Source organism: Osmerus mordax, chromosome 9 (genome assembly GCF_038355195.1).
Source record: "Osmerus mordax isolate fOsmMor3 chromosome 9, fOsmMor3.pri, whole genome shotgun sequence".
Classification (NCBI taxonomy): domain Eukaryota; kingdom Metazoa; phylum Chordata; class Actinopteri; order Osmeriformes; family Osmeridae; genus Osmerus; species Osmerus mordax.
This window is the reverse complement of record NC_090058.1, coordinates 8349336-8369597: the sequence shown is the minus strand read 5'-3', so window position 1 is coordinate 8369597 and position 20262 is coordinate 8349336. Positions and strand designations below refer to the sequence as shown.

General features: G+C 44.6%; 1 protein-coding gene across 2 annotated transcripts in view; it reads left to right on the top strand.

The window, feature by feature from the left end:
- The window catches only part of LOC136949635 (collagen alpha-1(XII) chain-like), a 55719-nt gene that overhangs the window by 18102 nt on the left and 17355 nt on the right, over positions 1-20262 (top strand). For both annotated transcript variants that reach the window (XM_067244024.1, XM_067244023.1), the window contains 31 exons: positions 1918-2067; positions 2262-2381; positions 2519-2683; positions 2934-3080; positions 4144-4283; positions 5126-5255; positions 5729-5874; positions 6405-6534; positions 6733-6869; positions 8248-8377; positions 8749-8888; positions 9275-9407; positions 9546-9566; positions 9703-9842; positions 11047-11176; positions 11445-11584; positions 11754-11883; positions 13667-13809; positions 15292-15421; positions 15521-15663; positions 15882-16011; positions 16580-16699; positions 16925-17071; positions 17269-17385; positions 17973-18125; positions 18371-18445; positions 18822-18961; positions 19156-19279; positions 19578-19721; positions 19835-19999; positions 20154-20192. In XM_067244024.1, the coding sequence (XP_067100125.1) occupies positions 1918-2067; positions 2262-2381; positions 2519-2683; positions 2934-3080; positions 4144-4283; positions 5126-5255; positions 5729-5874; positions 6405-6534; positions 6733-6869; positions 8248-8377; positions 8749-8888; positions 9275-9407; positions 9546-9566; positions 9703-9842; positions 11047-11176; positions 11445-11584; positions 11754-11883; positions 13667-13809; positions 15292-15421; positions 15521-15663; positions 15882-16011; positions 16580-16699; positions 16925-17071; positions 17269-17385; positions 17973-18125; positions 18371-18445; positions 18822-18961; positions 19156-19279; positions 19578-19721; positions 19835-19999; positions 20154-20192 (3999 nt within the window). The remainder of the gene's footprint in view (positions 1-1917; positions 2068-2261; positions 2382-2518; positions 2684-2933; positions 3081-4143; positions 4284-5125; positions 5256-5728; positions 5875-6404; positions 6535-6732; positions 6870-8247; positions 8378-8748; positions 8889-9274; positions 9408-9545; positions 9567-9702; positions 9843-11046; positions 11177-11444; positions 11585-11753; positions 11884-13666; positions 13810-15291; positions 15422-15520; positions 15664-15881; positions 16012-16579; positions 16700-16924; positions 17072-17268; positions 17386-17972; positions 18126-18370; positions 18446-18821; positions 18962-19155; positions 19280-19577; positions 19722-19834; positions 20000-20153; positions 20193-20262) is intronic.

Sequence of the window (20262 nt, the reverse complement as noted above, 5' to 3'; positions counted from 1 at the left end):
AAACCTTCTCATCACACTTAAAGCCTTATATGTGTTGTGTCTTGGGCAGCACTAGTCAAGTAAGAGGAGCTATATCAGACTGTTAAGTTTAATTTAGGAAAATACGTCCTAATCCTTACACTCATAAAAACAGATGAGTTGCCCTAAATGCCTTTCCTCAAAGCCAATTGTCTCACGAAATAACAGATGTAACGACTATCCCATCTGTCGACTTTCTCTCTCTCCCTCGCTTCTTTCACTCTGTCGCCTTGGCCTACCTCTTTTTTGGGTCCAGCAGCGAGAGCAGAACTGACCCAAACCAAGAAGAAGAAGTATTATCTGTTTGCAATTATGACTGTTTTACAGCCTTGGGACTGTGCTGGGTAGTACATGTGAAGAGAGGAAGAAGCCTTTGATGGAAGGCACTGGAAGAGACGCCAGGCCCTTCTAAGAGACAGATACACAGGACAACAAAGAGCAAGCTCTTAAGATTTCACACTGATGCTATGCTTGATTGAGCTGGTGGGGAGCCATGGAAACCAAAAGAATGATAATTAGAATTGCCCCATTCCACCCAAAATGAACTCAAGCAGAAGTGTTTGAAGAAATGTCAAATAATACTTACTGCAGTTGGTGAAAAGGCTTGAGTGCAGCGCTCTGTGAGCCATGCTTCTCCACCAGTACCCAGTTCCATCTACACCCTGATCTACACCCCTCGAAGGTGTGTAAGAAAAGGCAGAAGGAAAGGGCGTACTACCACTTTAATAATAATAATAACCTTTCCGTCCTCTTTGTATGATATTTCACACTTATAATACTATTATTTATCTCACTTATTCACATTTAACTAAATACTTCCTTTAAATAAAAGGTAGCTCTCCGCTGAAGGACAGGTGGCTGCAATAGCTGTAAATTTCAGCTGTAAAATAAAACCTGAATTGACTGCACCGTCAACACCATTTTATTTATTTGTTGGAATGTGCATTGCAGCTGAGGACAAACATCTGGCGTGGTGGATAAATCTTTTCCACCATCCCAGTCTCCAACGATAGGCCTGCAATATTCCTTATTACTGCAGTGCAACTAGAACAGAGTGGACAGGAGAATTAAGGGATGCTAGCAATCATGTCTCAGACTTAAATCTCTTAAGATACTTTTTTTGTTTGTTTCAGACTTAAATCTCCTTCCTTCAGCTCAACATCTGTATGTGTGTGTGTGTATGTGTGTGTGTATGTGGGTGGGGGGTGAGCAGGGGCTTAAAAAGTCTGTAAATCAAACATCATGTAACCTGTTTCCAATTGCAGAGAGTGGCAGCAGGTTGCGCAAGGGGTCTGCAGCCTGCCATTGCTGCAGCCTCGCAGCATCTGCGGGCCCGCATAGCCCGACGTCCTAGCGGCTGAGGCCGACAGGGCTCATGCTTTCATCACGCAGGTGTCACAGGAAGCGCGCGAGAGAGAGAGCCCGGAGCATCTTTGGAATGCACTGCTCCTGTCACTCAGGGGAACACTCGTATAGCAGGTGTCAGAAGGGCCGGCGTCTGTTGTCGAACTTCTGCGATGAGACCATGAGTGGCTCATGAATAACGGGAACCAGTGAAGAGCGCGATAGATACGGTCCGAGGAAGACACGACGACGAGCATGATCACACCTGAAAATGAAATGTTCAAAGATGAAAATGTTTTGCTTGCTTGTAAAATGTATGGGAAATGCATTGGGTTTTTTTTGTTTTGAAAGAAAGTTGTTTGAGGGAATATCACTGAGGGCATACATTTTTATGTATCTTTCTTTATCTTTCTCCATCACATACCTGACTTCCCTTCTTCCCAATACCTCTAAATGACTTTCATTATACATCTTACTGCAACTTCAACAACAGAATAGGCTGCTCTATATTTGAGCTGTGGTCAAAACCTAACCTGCTAATCTTTGACCCCTTAGATGTGGCGTGTAAAACAAAAGCGCAGGCCGACATTGTCCTCTTGGTGGACGGCTCCTGGAGTATCGGACGGCTGAACTTCAAAACCATCCGTGCCTTCATTTCCCGTATGGTCGGAGTCTTTGACATCGGCCCAGAGAGGGTCCAGATTGGTGGGTTTCCGCCATAGACACAGTCCTGCCAGTCCTATCAGTAGATATACATACGTGTTCATATTCTGCAGCTCTGTGGATACTTGGTATTTCTTCAGACTTCTAGTGAATATCTGAGTGTCTCAAGGAAAATGATTGGGTCATACTGTGTCATGTCAAATGTTCAGAATTGGCAAATGTGTTTTTTTGTGTAGGTCTGGCCCAGTACAGCGGGGACCCCAGAACAGAGTGGCACCTGAACACCCACAGAACCAGGGATTCTCTGTTGGAGGCTGTGGCTAACCTTCCATACAAGGGCGGCAACACTCTGACAGGTATTATTATTCCCATAAACAACTCAATTGTACACAGCACTTTAAAGCGAAGATAATGCTTTCGCAATCGGAAGTATCAATTTAATATCAACATTTTATCATCTTCATAAAAAAAACAACATTTTTTTTTTTTTCAGGTCTGGCTCTCAATTACCTACTCCAGAACAATTTCAAAGAGAATGTGGGGATGCGCCCCAAAGCCCGCAAGATCGGTGTGCTTGTGACTGACGGAAAGTCCCAGGACGACATCATCGCCAACTCTCAAAACCTGCGTGACCAGGGCATTGAGCTCTACGCAATCGGTACTTTTAAAACTCTATTTCCTTCTCTTTTGCCCTTCCTCCTGTCTAAAAAGTCACTGGATCCTATTCCCTTAATGGCAAATTGCCTTTGATAGATCTCAGCTGGCGTTATTAGTTATTACTCCCAAGAAATATGGTTTATGACATAAATGCCTAATATTAGTCTGACTTGGTCTCACAAAACGTATTTCTGACGATCACAATGTCCATCCCGGTATGAGTACCTGCTCTGTTTGGTTGACGCATACAGGTGTCAAGAACGCAGATGAGAACGAGCTGAGGTCTATCGCTTCCGACCCAGAAGAGATCCACATGTACAACGTGGCTGACTTCTCCTTCCTGCTGGATATAGTGGATGACCTGACCAACAACCTGTGTAACAGCGTGAAGGGACCAGGTACTGGACCTCCCTGTGGTCACTGCACACACATCACATTTTCAGTTTATTCATTTAAAAACAGTGCATCTGAAATGCCCAGCAGATGCATAGTTCTAACAGTATTGCTGTGGTCAGAGTCAATGAATAGTCTGTACTAGCCACATTGCAAAGTAACCACATCTAAGCTACCAGACATGGTGAACTGTACTCTATAAGACTACAAGAAGACACACACGCACCCTATTGAGAGTCAAACAGGGAACTAGTGGAGAGGTAGCAAAATAAAATAACAGACACTTTGTAATGGATACATTATATTACTTTAAAGATCATAATGTAATATACTAACTGTGTGGCTCTCCCTATTGACCCAAGAGAGTAATGACATACAGGCTATAGCAACAGTAATCCAGATATCCTGAGGGAGCTGGGCTGATGTGAGGCCATGGTTATGTAAACAGGGTTTTCCTGCAGGGGCTCCAGACACCCTCAGAGGAGTAACCTCACAGGGCTCCCTTAACAGGGGAAGCAACACAAGACACTGTATGGGAGCCAACCCATAAAAAATGGTATCCCGTCCCTTTTATTCCTAATGTTGCCTCTCATTCCTCCCTGAAATGAGAAACAGTCTGCCTCTTAATCAAATTAAAGAGCTGGAACTGGAGTGTGTTCAGGGACCTTTCTTGTAGAAGGCTTGGTCGGCCAGAATAATACTGAGACAAGAAGTGCAAGGCAGTATTTAGGATTGTATTTTTGAATCTCACGAAATGAAATCACAGCGGGTTCAAGTGTCGATGATCTGCTACTTGTCCTTGTCTAGTTTCCTTTCGGTTACAGACCATTGCCAAAGTGCTTGCGATGGAATGGTACGGTAGCTATGGAACTTACCTGTAGATATGAGAACCATCCTTTCAAGAAGGAAGGATGGGAGCCAGGAAAATGAGGTGTGAATGGAAGGAAGGACAGCATTAAATAAGGAAAGACGAAAGCAATTAAGAAGGGTAAATCAAGGACAGTCGGTGTGAAGTGTATAATCAGGAACAGAGGCTGTAACTGTCTCGCCCTGTCTCTACCTGTACAGGAGGTGGCCCAGAGGCCCCCACTGACCTGGTGACATCAGAGGTCACCCACTACTCATTCCGCGCCACCTGGACGGCCCCTGACGGCCCCGCGGAGAAGTACCGCGTGGAGTACATGACCCTGTCTGGACGCCCTCAACAGGTACACACATACACTAACACGCTCACATACAATTACACACATGCACACACACACAAACACATGCAGTCACAAAACATGATTATTTGGTGGCTGTTTGATTTGGAGATGAACAGCAGGCTCGATAGTTAGAGACTGTAAAAAACTGTAATCAGTGAGGTGCTTTTGGGTGTTGTGATGCAAGTCTGTTAGTCCACGCAAATCCAGACATGTGATCCATCGGCTTTGCCTTGCATTAGCCACATGGAAGTTTGTCTTGGCAGATGTGTGGTTGTTTTATCACAGCGGAGACTGACAGAAGCTCTGACTGCAAAAACTTTTATACATAGAGAATAAGAGAGCAAATGTGAGATGCTTTTGTTCTATAATAGAATATTATGTCAAACAGAAACATCTTGGGTCCAAATCACTGGTGTGTATAGTATTTCAATTCAAAGTTCACTTTCAGCAGGTAAATGTGACATTTATTCTCATGGTTTGTACTGTGAGCCAGTGTTTTGTGAGGTTTAACTTTTGTTAGTGTATCAAAATAGAGCCACACGCTGGGCTGAAACCAGCACAGTTGTTGTGGCCTGAATTACGATGCAATAGAAACCAGTTACATCATCATGAAAAGTTAGTGTTAGTACTAAATTTCACGGTTATATAAACAAGCCTATAACAGTTTTGTTCATGTGGCAACTTAGAATAAATACAAGAATTGCCCACATTTAGAAGCACATACAAGTGCAACATCCATGTCATCTTTTTTCTCTCACACAGACACACATACACACACATCACACAAACACACACGCACACAAATCATATGACATTTCTTATCCTTTTCCCTAATTCTGATGTAGGTCATGGTGGACGGGACTGTGACCACAGTGGTTCTGCAGAACCTCAACCCTCTGACAGAATACCTGGTCAGTGTCTACTCCGTGATTGGAGAGGACAGCAGCGAACCACTGAAGGGAAGCGAGACCACCCGTGAGTCCCCGCCCACTTGACCTGTTAATTACCTTCAGCTCGCAAAATGCACCTTTCTACCTCATCCCCTAACCTTAGATGACAGAAGGATAAAATGTTCTGTTTTGGGGTGATAGTTTTTCACTGTCCACAATGACCCTCACAATGTTTAGTGTTTTGAGGGATTTACATTTCCCTTAATGGTTGTTCTTCACTGCCCTCCCTTGAATAGCATCATAAAATCTCACATAAAACATTTCTCACAGTTTGGTTCTCTTTATTAGCTTTATGAGATCTGCATGGTTGGCTCTCACTTCAGCTTCAACACATCTGTGTGTGTGTGTGTGTGTGTGTGTGTGTGTGTGTGTAAATGTGTACCCCTCTATTCATGTTTATTTGTGCATGTTCGTGTTTGAATGTGTTTGCCTTCAAGTGTGTGCGTGGGTCTGCGTGCGCAGGTGTGTAACAGCTTTCTGTGTCCCTCCTTCCTCCAGTGCCTCTCAGCGCGGTGAGGAAGATGACCGTCTACGAGGAACGCGCCACCACCATGAGGGTGCAGTGGGAAGCGGCGGTGGGGGCCACTGGCTACATGCTGCTCTACAGCGCCATCAATGCCACTGAGGCCTCCGTGGAAAAGGAGGTGAGACCCCTACTGAGCACGCTCAGAGAGAGGAATGCCGGGCTAGCCAGCTGGGGTGTTGATGAGGTCTAATATACACATGCACGCACACACACACACAAAGTGGTTCAGTTGCACAAAAGCATAAACATTGGAGACCCCCACCCCACACTCACACACACACACACAAAGCCAATATTCAAATAGTGAGCCCCTGCCAATTATTCTTGACAACATGCAGATGTCACATAGCTAGTCACAAAGAGAGTTTGTGTTTCACTTTACGGATACAGAAACATCACACCACTTTTGGACACAGAGGGGTGTGAAAAACATGATCTCAGCCTACCATGGGAGCACCATCATTTTCTTTTGCGTGGTGTGAAACCCAATGGGTTCGAATTCGTTTCGGCAACACACAAGTACAACACAAAGCTCTTCCGCCTTTACATGTGCTTCGAGTTTTCAAAACGGGCCAGAACTTTTGAAAAACTTGAGGAACGAAACCCCATCCCCCCCTTGAGTATCGTGTTTTTGGTTTGGCCCGCCAGATAAGAGTGGGAGGAGAGGTGACTGACCTGCAGCTGGTGCAGCTGATCCCCAACACGGCATACACGCTGTCCATCTTCGCCCTACACGGAGAGTCCGCCAGCGACCCCCTCACTGAACAGGGAGTCACACGTATGTCCCCTTTGGTTATGGAACGGATGAAAAAAAACATGTGTTGTTCAATTGTTCTGTTATGGAGCAATGGAGTCACTCGAAACTATTCTTCACAGATAGGTGGAAGTCATTGTCTACACTGTCTGGTTTTAGATTGATTTGTAAGGTTTCACCCCCCGGGGGTGCTTTACCTGTCCCTGTGTGTGTCCTTCCCAGTGCCCCTCCCCCCTGCCGGAGAGCTGAAGGTCAGGGAGGTCACCCACAGCACCATGAGGCTTATCTGGGACGCCGCGCCCGCGCCTGTCCGCAAATACCTCATCACCTACAAGCCTGATGAAGGGGAGGCTAAGGAGGTAAGCTGGGGTTCTCGTCCACGTGACTATTTTCTTTTCTACTTGGGGGTGCATGTGTGCAAAAGGGCAGCCAGTGCCTACAGGCACCAGGATCCCTGTTCAGGAACAACCTTTTGATCCAGATTCCAGAGTTAAGTGACACAGACAGGTTTAAACAAGAGGAAACAGATTCTGCCCAGCCTAACAGTGACCGAAGTACAGCTCCGACCATGATTCATTTACCTACTCTGTATTCTTTCGGATCTACACCAACTCCTGTGCTAAACTGGGCCTAGTCTGTTTATCCCATTGTGTGTAATACAGATCCGGAATGGATTGATATTGATACTTTTTACTATGGTAGCTTAGACAGCGTAATGGAAGTCCCAGCTGGTGACAGGGACATGGGCTACCAAGCATGTGAGAGGGAACCCTGGGGCTCCACATTTGGACAGAGAACCTGGAAGATGGATCATACCACTATCAGAGGATGGGCCGAGCAGATATCACCTGGGAAGGGCTTGTTAGTTGAGCAGGAGATTGCTAGGACTAGTCATTTGAGTGACAGGTGCGAAGCGTGTCCTCCCCAACTTGCCTGGTGGTGTAAAACATATAGTTTACAGCCCTGTGGCCTTCTGGGAGTTCTCCCACTGTTGCAGGTTTTGGCGAGTGCCGTTGGCCACATCCGGAGAAATAATTCATGTTGCGGTCTGCCTCGTCCTCTGTGGGATTCAGGAGATTAAAAATACATGTATGGGTCCTCAGGCAGAGGTGCTGGATTCTGTGTGTGCGTGTTTCTTTGTGTGTGCGTATGTGGGTGGAAAGTGGGGTCATTCACTGCCCAGAAAATGGCAGTGTCTTGGTTTACCTGATTGACTGCACAACACTGGAGTAGCAGCTTTACCAAAAGCTGTAACACGAAAAACAGAAAGAGCACTTTTCTAAATCTTTAGCAGTGGGATTTCAAGTCCAGACGCTGTCACAAATAAATATCCACCAGATGGACTGCTCGAAAGTCAAAAACAAACTACAGAGACTACACAAACAGATATTTTAATACAAACATTTTGATTGACCCCTTGAACCAAATCAGTGTCTGATTCCAGTCTTACATTTTCATCATTGTAAGTACTTATGTTTTGCATTCTTGTTTATTTGTGCTTATTTACATTTACGTCGTTGAACTTTCCGGGTTGACCCTTGTTAAGCACGCTGTGTCATCAGATATCCACAGCTTCCTTCAGTTTACGTCTCAGATTCTTTGGAACTTGAGTCACTGAGAGCAGAATACTCTGCCCGTAGCTTTCATCCATTATAGTTCATCTGAATGTCTCTCAGAAACTCATTTGCAGTATTCATACAACTGTATGTTGTATTCCTGTTTTTCGGATATCATCAGCTGGAGGTGTCCGGAGACCTGACCACCAGGGTTCTGGACAACCTTATCTCCCAGACAGAGTACGGTCTTGCTGTCACGCCCATCTACGATGAGGGACCTGGCAACCCCATGCTGGGGGATGCCATCACGGGTAAGAGAAGCTAGCAGATGCTAACATGCATGGTAGAACCTTCCACTTGATAATATTTCCAGGGCATGCACTTCTGATGTACTAGGCCACTGGCAACACACTCCAACATTTAAGATAAATAATTGAATGTCCCAAAAATGTGTGAGGGGCAGACTTGAACAAAAACTAGCTACGTTTTTGCTTGAACCTTGATAAAAAATACCCAAAATACACCTCTCCCAGGTCTTCCTCTCCCTAAACACATAATGGCAATACACTTGAAATGCTCCTTTTCTACTGTCTCAACAAGTGACGATTATCCTTGATCCTGGTCAAACCTCATCTCCACTTCCTTCACCCCCCTCATCCCACGTCCCCACATCTCTCCCCAGACGTTGTACCTGCTCCTAAGGACCTGCGGTTCTCCGAAGTTACCCAGACCAGCTTCAGGGCCCACTGGGAACACGGAGCTCCCGACGTAGCGCTCTACCGCATCGGCTGGACCAAGAAGGGAGACACCAACTTCCAATACGTAAGAGAGAGAGCCATTGTCAGGGGCTGACAGGGCTAGAGTATGAACCATGAGTGTGTGAGGGGGCTGACAGGGCTGGAGTATGAACCATGAGTGTGTGAGGGGGCTGACAGGGCTGGAGTATGAACCATGAGTGTGTGAGGGGGCTGACAGGGCTGGAGTATGAACCATGAGTGTGTGAGGGGGCTGACAGGGCTGGAGTATGAACCATGAGTGTGTGAGGAGGCTGAGAGGAGAGAAGAGGATCCATTGGCATTGTGTTTACTACTGTAGGATTGATGAGAGCTCATCTTAGTAGTCACGCATTCAGCGTCAGAGAAATCAAGTTGCCGACTGGGATTTGAAGAGGACATGTAGCACTCTAACCTGGGGTTCCCCTCCGTCAGGCCATCCTGAGCAGCGAGGAGATCTCCCATGTTTTGGAGGATCTCGACCCCGACACTATGTACGATGTTTCCGTCACTGCCATTTACCCTGACGAATCAGAGAGCGAGGACCTGCTGGGGAGCCAGAAAACACGTAAGATGCTTCAATGTACCGATTTACAGAGGAGGACTGTACAATAAATATTAATTGCTCTATTTTATGTACTTAACTGACTAATTTTGCATCACTTTGAGTAAATGGTTTTTCCTTTCTCTGTTTCCTTTCCTCTAGTGTCTAAGATCATCACTCCTGGTAAGAATATTTTTTTAAATAAATGAAACCGATTGTATTACTTAACCTGCACATAGAAGAGCTTTGTAGATTTCTTCATGTCTTGACTTACCATGTGAATTAAAGGGCTTGTGGTCGTTATTGTGTTTGTCCCCAGCACCCACCGGTGCCCCCACCAACCTCCTGGTGTTCAACGAGACCACCACAACACTCAACGTGAGATGGGACCATGCACCTGGGCGCGTCCAGCAGTACAAGATAACCTACGTCCCCACCGCCGGTGGCAGAACCCAGTCGGTACGACCGAAACGCACACACAGTTCATCCCAACACACCTGTAAAGCTAAGAATCATGTAAACTCATTTTAACAAGCTGTTAGATGATCTAAGTGTTAAGAACACTTAGTGGATTCAAGTTTTTTTTTTCTCTTTCATTGTACACTGGCTTTCCCTAGTTTATGAGATGGGTATAGGTACTCAAATGAAATACAAAAAGTTTAAATGAGACCTCCGACCCCCCCACCCCTTGTAAAAAGTGTAGATGACATAGTTTAATAGCTGATGATACATTTTAGCAGAACTGTGTGGTTGAGGGACATTGTCCAGAGTGTGTGCGTGTGTGTCTGGAGGAGTCGGCTGCAGATGGAATGTAGAACTCCAGTGAACTGGTGTGTTTATGTAATGAGACTTGGGTACCTTGGGGGTCGTATAGTGTAGACAGTGTTTACAGGGTTACACTGAACTGTCTGGCCTGCCTTCTGCTGCTTTATCAAGAAAGTTTGATGTTTTTCATAAGGCCCAGATGTTTAGGCATTTAACATCTAGCTTTTCTATCATGTGGCGTACATAAGAAGTCTAGTGAAAGGAATCTGTTTCATTTTTTTCCCTCATCATATCTGGGTCAGGGTAATGTGAAATTGCACTGCCATATTTAACTCAAGGTTATCTCACAGAATGTATTAATGTGTGGTATTTGTCAAGTTTAGAATTTCCATTTCATAAAAAGTTTGAAAAGAAAAACTTTGGAAGGAAACAAGTCTTGATAATTTCATACAAAATCATTGAGACAATGTTGGAAAGCTGTTAGCTAATGAGAACGTGTCTGCCAAGTCTTTCATGGCCTTGAACAAGAGGAGGGATTGCATCCAGCCTTATTTAGTTCAGCTCTGTGTATGAAACGAGATACACAAGCTGTTGCACTTGTTTGCAAGGAAACTTGTTCTGGTGCCCAACTTCTTTCTTCAATGGTGTCCTGAACATATCCCCACCATGCAAACAAATACAAACATTTTTGTGGATATAATGTACACATTTTATATATTGTTGGTGAAAATCATTAACATTAAGAAAATAGATGACATGGGCCTTACATTTGATAATTAATTGCCTTTGAGTGAGAAAGGACAAAACATATCCACATACTGTATCAATAAACAGGAAGCCAGGTTAGGTACACTTTACTGTTTGGCCGACGATAGTCATGGGTCTCTCCTGAAAACAGACTGTGATTGGAGGGAAGAAGAACACTGTCTTACTGCCCAAGCTGATCCCAGACACGCCCTACACCATCACCGTGGCAGCCATCTATGCCAGTGGGGAGAGCATGGACATCTCAGGCACCGGCAAGACCAGTGAGTCTTCCTCTCTCCCTCTCTCAGAGTTTTTCTTTTTGAGTCAGTAATGTTTTGGTTTTGTGAAAGGTATTATCTTTAACAATGTTATGATGATTGGTGTTGCTGTCTTGAAAACAAAACGACTATTTGAATCTGGGGACTGTGAACATAAGACAGTGAGACAATGCAAAAAACAAAGCCATCTTTTGATGTGAAGAAGTCTTTAATTGTATGCCAGTCCAGTTTGGTTTTCAGACTCAAACATCCTCCATCTTGTGTTCTCCAGAGCCCCTGGGTGGAGTCAGGAACCTCCAGGTCACTGATCCCACCACCAGCACTCTCAACGTCCAATGGGAGCCCGCCGAGGGCGTTGTGCGCAAGTACAAGATCTACTACGTCCCTGCTGCTGGGGGAGTGGAGGAGATGGTACGCTGCATCTCATCTGGCTTAGCCAATTATCAAATTCAATTTCATTTGTACAGCCACTAAAAAGAAAATCGACAAGGAAACAACTCCCCCCAAAAACTCAGAGATGAGAACAGAATAAACCTTGGGAAAAGCAGATCCCTGACTTGGTGTCTGGTTGTGTGTGTAGGTGGAGGTCTCTGGCAGCACCACGGCCACCGTCCTGAAGAGGCTGCAGTCTGGGACCCTGTACACAGTGAGCGTGGCCCCGCTGTATGCTGCCGGAGAGGGCAGTCGAATGTCGGAGGACGGCAAGACATGTAAGTCCATGGACACAGTTAGGCTCTATGTGCCAGAGGGATTCTGGGGTAATCTGCACAGTGCACACTGTAAAAGACAGTATCTAAACTATACATAAACAGTAGCTGACTCTTTCAAATAAATACAAGATTTGAATCTCGTCAATGACATATTTGGGCTTCTTGGTTTCTTGTAAATGTTTACCGTTTTGTTTGTTAATGGGAATATTCGCTTGGTCATTATGCGAGCGCTTGCATCTGTTCATATCACTACAGAGAAGCCCCCTGGGCCTCGTTTGTTAGCCTACACTGCAGCTTACCCAAAACGGCTGAATCCCATCCAAGTCATGTCTCAGTGTCACATGTTGATTTGCCTCATAAAACAAGTCGACCTTTTCAATATCTGGAAACAAAACCACAATGATTTACAGTAACTCCACTTGCTTCTCATTTACGACTACAATGCACTGTGCGTTTTAATTTCTATTTTTCCAACGCTATGAAGCCCCTAAGTCTCTGTATTTAGTTAAGTCATCTTTGGCTTAAATTCAGCATTTAAAAGAACGTGTTTCCATTCCGCCCTCGCACCCCAGATCAAACCAGTATGCAACCTTTCTCCAACATGAGTCAGCTTTTTCATGGGTGTGATACAGTAGCATAGGAAGGAATTCCTTTTGGCTGGCATAGTTATAACGGTCTCCCGTACGTTTTACCGTAACAAGGTCTGTTTATAGCACTCTGTGACGGGTAAGGGAGAGGGTGGGGAAGGGAGTATGAGAAATCTGCTGCTGCAAGGAACAGATAGAAAGAAAAGGAAAAAAATGAATAGGAAACCATCATTTCTTTATTTTATGACTTTCAACCACTGGGTGAGGTCACTTTGCTAATCCGGTAATCCCTATTCTATCTCCATTAGTTATGGCCTGTTTTCTCCCATGAGTGGCCTTGGTTTTTCGTAAATGTTACAAATCAAAATGGTGATCTATGAATCTCTTACATTCTTGGTTTAGCAGTAATATCTCTGAGGACGTATTTCAGACAGATTTATATTACTTTCAATCCTGGAATTCCACATCTCATTTGACCAATAGGGTTAATCTAATTAAACTGCAACATTTCCATTTTGACCTTGACTTGTTTCATTCAATTTATGAATATACTGTTTTTGGATGCTCTAAATGAGCCTATAAACTTCCATGGGCAGCACATTGATACAGTATTTGCATGTTAATGTCAAGTACTTGTCTTTTGCACCAGTTCAGAGTTCTACAAAAACGCCAAACATCTACTTTCATTTTTTACTGCAATTTTCTCCAACGGTTATAGATGTCTCTCGTCTTACGGAAAGCCTTCAGCATTCTGCCTTCTAGGTATAGGTCTTTAAGTATATCATGTGTGGAGTCAGTGTTAAAGGTCAAAAGCTGGACTACTCATATCTGTCAACTCATAAAATATAAATCAGCCAGCACTGTCGGTGATGTGTTGTGTAAATTACAACTGCAGCAGGTAGAATGCTCCCCAGTGTGTTATTTAGACAAGAAAACATCTTTCACACCACTCTCTAAATTGTGTTTTGTGTTATTCACAATTTATTCTACTTCTTCGTTTGTCTGTTTTCTCTCTCCATCCATATCCATCTCACCCTTTCTTTGTTTGTTCTTTGTACCTGTCTCTTTCTCTCTCTCTCTCTCTCTCTCTCTCTCTCTCTCTCTCTCTCTCTCTCTCTCTCTCTCTCTCTCTCTCTGTCTCTCTGTCTCTGTCTCTCTCTCTCTCTGTGTCTCTGTTTGTCTGTCTCTCTTCACAGTGGAGCGTAGTGCTGTCAAGAACATTCAGGTGTTCAACCCCAGCACCAACACCCTGAACGTGCGCTGGGAGGCAGCTTCAGGCCCAGTCCTGCAGTACCGTGTAGCCTACGCCCCCCTGACCAGCACCAGACCCCAGGAGTCGGTGAGACACGCACACACAAATACACACACACAAACCACCCTTAGATAAACCTTAGGTGACACACACCCAACCTCAAATGAACCATTCCTAATGTCAAAGTGCATGTCAAGGTTCAAAGGTTAGGAGGGGTGGTGCAAGTGGGTGGCCCCCCGAGCAACAGTTCACTAACCTTAAAGGATTTCAGAAGAACTTTCGGGAACAACCCACACTTGACTTTTAGAGTGGAAATGTTGAGGAACGTTCAGCTTGATCTCCACATTAATGGTGTCCCTAGGCAGTTTTGGTTTGAAATGACTCTTTTCACAACTTATTTTTTTATTTCTACTGTAGGTTGATTAAAATGGAAATCCCTTCATTTGACCCCTTCTTTCTATAAACTGTATATTGGTCCAATGTGGCCACATCTCTTCAGTGAAAGGGTGCAGTGCGGATCTCCTTGTCCCCACAAACAACTTGTAAAGCATTACTCAATGTCACTCAAACATTCCACATCTGCCAGAAACATTGACACAACAAGACCTCTTCCTTTGTGAAACTACAGACACTGCTAGTACTTTGAAGAGTGATGCAGTGTTGTTTTATTGATAGAAAGAGAGGTATTATTTTATATTCTCCTTCCTGCTCTTGGTTTTATTTCTTTGGGAATAGTAGCATGTCAGACTTCGAGCCATGCTTTTCCAGCGCCAGAGCCAACTCATCACGTCAGGAGCAATATGGCCAGTGTCACACAGCGCCATCAAATTTAACATGAGGGAATTTGGTTCACATATTACTGGCTTTAGTGGACAGCTTGTAATAATTGTTTTTGTCCAGGAAAACAATGCTGCTTACACTTAAACTAAACTTCCCTGGCAACATATCTCAACTTTTAAATAAAGTTGCAGTCAACAATGTGAAGAGAAAACACATAAGAAGGTAACAGTGATTTAATATGGTGGAGGTAAAGCATGGGATAGGTGTGTATGGGTATGTGACACACTGACGCAGCAGGTAGAGGATGAAGGCATTTTTGTTTGTTTTGTCACACAGATATCTGAACATTTCCTCCTCGGCTCTCTCTCTTCCTCTCCCCCCCCTCTCTCTCTCTCTCTGTCTCTCTCTCTCTCTGTCTCTTGCTTTTCTCTCATGCAAACACTCAAACACAGCAGTTGTCCTCCTATGAAGATGAATGTGAGGCTGGAAGAGGCGGGTTGCTGTAAGCACCTGTCATCACATTAGCCTGTGTTATTATACACTCTCTCCAGAGGGGCCCCTCCAGATCAAAGAAATACTTGTCTTTCTCTGTCTCTCAGTGCTGACAACTCAAATAGTTTCTGAGTAAGGCAGGGTTGTTAGAGGTGTTCGACACAAACAGCTGTGTGTGTGCGTGTGCCTGTACCTTTGTTTGTGATGACACATATGTTCTTTCCGCCAGTTACGCTCAGTTTTAACTGGTGTGTTGTGTGCTTGTGTTCGCATGTGTGTGCGTCTTTGTCTCTATAGGTCCTGGTCCAGGCACCGTCCACCACAACCCTGCTGGAGCAGTTGGTCCCTGACACCCCCTACAACGTTGAGGTGGTGGCCATCTATGCCGATGGCGAGGGTCCTTCAGTCAGCGACCAGGGCACAACACGTAAGACACACCCGCAGTACAAATGGTTTGAGTCACATTTCGGCATATATTCATGGAGGAGACTACCTGCAGAGTAAATAACCTGTTACCAATCCCCAGTTCCCCGCAGTGGGCCCAGGAACCTGAGGGTGTATGACCCCACCACCAGCACTCTGACGGTGGCCTGGGAGCATGCAGAGGGTCCTGTACAGCAGTATCGCATCACCTACGCTCCCACCACCGGGGACCCCATTGAGGAGCATGTAAGTACCCCCTCCATCCCTCTAACCCCCCCCCCCCTCCCCTCCCCCCAACACACACACAGTCATACTTTTCATTCTAGCACTGAAACAATGAGTCAATGGTTCTGCCAGTAGGACCTTGTAAAAATAAAAATAAATATATATATATATATATATTCTCTAAACATCCTGTGGATTTTGCAGTTATTAATGTTGTACTTTCCTTATGTGTCCTGCAGACTACTGTTCCTGGCAACAGAAACACTGTGATCTTGCAGAACCTTACTCCAGACACTCCCTACAACATCAAAGTGATGGCTGTCTACCCTGATGGGCCTGGGGGAGACCTTGCAGGAGATGGACGCACCGGTACACACACACACACACACACATGCATGCACACACACACACACACACACCACACACAACCACCATAAACAAGCACAGACACACATATTATATTATATTTCACACACTTACATACACTAATAGTAGCACGGCACACAGTAGTTGTAGGTTTTTACATAATAATAGTGGATCATAACAATAGTAACTTTCTTTCTGGGCCTCGAATGTTCAGCCAGGACAGCCTATTGTGAATGCCAGAGAATTGCAAAATGGCTGGTTTCCAGTGGGGATCTTGCCTCAAATTTGGCCCCCTCTCATTTCCTCGTACACATTATTTTGTTTAATTTCATTAAACAAAAGGAAATTGAAGCTGCTTCCTTGTTCACTTGAAATCAAGCATTGGTCCTTCACATGGCCATGCTTTAGCCAGTCCAAAACAATATATTACAGTACCTACCCCTCAGCTACTGTCAAATAGTATCATGTTTTTGTGTTTGCTGAGGGGGTTCAGAATGCCTAATTTCTATTGAAACTGATTTAACAGACAAAATTGACCTTGTTTTGACTGTCTCGATGTGTTGGTCAACAGTGGGTCTGTTGGAGCCCAGAAACCTCCGTGTGACAGATGAGTGGTACACCCGCTTCAGGGTGTCCTGGGATGCGGCCCCCTCCAGAGTCCTGGGCTACAAGCTGGTCTACCAGCCTGAAGGTAACACACAGTGGGAGGTTAGACAGTCCCGGTGTCTTAGTCTTAGGTGTCTTGATCTTCATTTTCCCTTTTTTACTCTAAGGGTCAATAATCAAAGCTAAAATGAGAAACACATTTTGAAACTTTTCAAGCGTAAAGTCGTTATTTATTTATGTAGCTATTGTATACAACAATTCTGGCTGTGCCTCTTTGCCTGGTGTTGACTGTGCGTCATTGACACTCCAGGTACGGATCAGTCCATGGAGGTATTTGTCGGGGACGTGACTACACACCACCTGCACAACCTGCAGCCTGGAACCACTTACGACCTGAAGGTGTTTGCCCAGTATGACGCTGGCCTCAGTGGGGCTCTGCAAGGAAAAGGAACCACATGTATGCCCTACTGGTTTATATCACATTGTCCATTTGTTGAAGATGAATACGATTGTTGTTTGATTATTCTGTTAGTATATTAGCATGATGACCAGTTTACTGCTGCAACCGGTCCCTTAGAGAGTTTTGATAAGATACCAAAGGGATTTAAGATGAGAGCAAATGAGGCGTTGACAAGTTCTTCTTGTCTCGTGCAGTGTACCTAAATGTGGATAACCTGGAGACCTACAACATTGGATACGACAGCTTCTGCATCAGGTGGACCCCCCACAGAGCAGCCACCTCCTACAGGCTTAAAGTCAACCCTTTTGTCTGTGAGTACAATACCCACAATACCCCCAGCATCCCACAGAAGCTTGGTCTTGACCAGTTATTCCTAAATGTTCTTGTTGCTGGTAGGTCACAGCTCTCTCTGATGATGTCAAATGAGTGTCGAGAGTAATTCAGCATGCCATCACAAAAGCGTTATTGTCTGAAGCGCCTAAAAATAAATCTGTATATCATTCGATCGCTCCATGCCCACTTATCCATCTGTTCTGGATTAGCTAGCTCCCTGAGGGCTGAGAACTGTTAGAAATAGGAAGAAAAGAAAATGAACACTGGGAATGGTAAGTCTTAGAAGAATGTTTTGTGTGTGTTGGTCCAGATTGTAGCAGTACATTTAGTTCCATTGTGTAAATTCCTTGTTTGTTTCTGAAAATAAATAGCTGAATAACATACGCTCAAGGCCCATGGCTACTGTATGTCTCATAGTAATTGAGACCAAAACAGCTCATATATCCAACTTGCTAGCATCACTAACCAAATGTTTGTCATTGAAGTATGAGCTGGATAGATCATCAGTTTGAGTTAATCTCTTCTACTATTGTTTATGCACCCTCTTCTTCTCTCTGTACCCCAGCATATAACAGTGGAGCGCAGGAGATCACCGTTACTGGATCTGAAAGCCAGTATTGCTTCAATGGCCTTACCCCCGATGCACTGTACAATGCCACCGTCTACACACAGACCCCCAACCTGGAGGGACCAGGGGTCAGTGTCAAGGAAAGGACATGTAAGAGATCACTCCTCATGATACTTCACTTTTGACTAGTAAATGGGTCTGATAAATAATGTTAAGAAACCGATTATGGTCGTATGTCTGTACTCAGATTGTTTGAAGGTGAACTGGTGTGTGTTAACTTGTGTGGTGCAACACAGGTGTGTTGCGCTAGAGAAACACCTACGCTACATGATCACTGAAAGTGCTGATATTGGAAAGATTGATTGGGTGTGTTGGTATGTTTTTTTCTTTTGCAGTGGTTAAACCCACCGTGGCCCCGACTATGCCCCCAACCATACCTCCACCCCCCCCCATCCCCGCTGCACTGGACGGTAAGCAGGAGGCTGAGGTCATTAGCATGCTTTTGGCAACAACCAGATCAGCATCATGCTTGAGGTGCTGTCCATTCATACTAAATAAAGATGGACAAAATCTGTACATGCTAGTGATGAGACTTTCAGTAAAATTGGGAAATGTTGCATGTCATAAATTTGTCAACTCTACCTTAATACCTGTACCTTAAAACTGTATCCATTAATTCAATGTATATTCTGTAGAATAGCTCTATTGCTATGGTTGTGCCCCTAATAGTGCTTTACTGACCCATTAAGGAAGGTGCAAAGTCAGTGTGTCTGTGCTAGAGCTATTACAATAGAAAGAGCACTGACATGGTGTTGCACTGTCGACGTGTTGTTGCATCTCTCACAGTGTGCAAAGGTGCCAAGGCTGATCTGGTCTTCCTCATTGACGGCTCGTGGAGTATCGGTGATGAGAGCTTCAGTAAGGTGATCCAGTTTGTCTTCGACATGATTGGAGCCTTCGACATTGTCAACTCTAACGGCATGCAGGTTCGTAGCTCTGGGGGGCATGTTTTGAGAAACGTGTAGATATGCTTGTGCATTTATTACTGTTTGTAGTTTTTCCTAGATGATTGGCAAAATATAGTTTTCTTTCACCAGCCTTTTAATGATACTTTGTGATTGATGGACTTTTTTCTACATATATATCTCTCTCACTGTCTATCTCTTTTATCTGGGTACAGGTGTCTTTCGTGCAGTTTAGCGATGATGCCAAGACAGAGTTCAAGCTGAACACGTACCACGATAAGGGGATGGTCCTGTCTGCTCTGCAGATGGTCCGCTACAAGGGAGGCAACACCAAGACAGGTACAGACCTCCCCCCAATTTCATCTGTCTGTAAGATCAGCCAGAGGACCATTTATACCTGAAGTTGATGAGCAGGTTGAGACTGTTGTTACAGGGATGATATTAATAACCATCTGGGATTTTAAATAAGTCGAAAGGATTTGAATTACATGTCAGTTGTAAACTGGAAACCGCTCTGTTTAAAGATAGAAGGCAGATCACATCCGATGTGATTTAATCCAGATTCTTACAATCAGATTCAAATGTCTTACAGTTGTCTCAGCTGATAGATGCCTTCTCTTCCTCCTTACTTGTTCAGGCGCTGCTCTGAAACACATTGGTGAGAAAGTGTTCACCTCGGACAACGGCATGAGGAGAAGCGTTCCCAAGGTCTTGGTGGTGGTCACTGACGGACGCTCTCAGGACGAGGTCAAAAAGAGTGCCTCTTCACTGCAGCACGCTGGTAAGGATGTTTACAGTGAGACTGGGTGTGTTTGTATGTCTCTAACTTGAAGAGATTGGAGCCATGAGTCACAGTACCCTAACATTTGCCCGTATTCTCCCATCTTGCCCCAGGCTACAGCGTGTTTGTCGTGGGCGTGGCAGACGTGGACCAGAGCGAGCTGAGGAACATCGGCAGCAAACCCAGTGACAGACATGTCTTCGTGGTGGATGACTTTGACGCCTTCGCCAAGATCCAGGACAACCTCATCACCTTTATCTGCGAAACCGCCACCTCCAGTAGGATTGAGATTGGAATTACATTGTGATTTAGATAAGGATTATAATTGAGACAGAGATAGGAATAGGGAATGACAATCAGAGTGCAATCATATTATCAACACATCTAAATCTCTCTCCTTTTACTGACTGAATGATTCCCATCTCTCTTCAGCTTGTCCTTTGATTTACATCAATGGCTTTACCTCACCTGGTAAGTATATGACTTACCAATATCTTCGAGTCAGGAAATGTATATATTTATAGCATATTTATTTTGCATT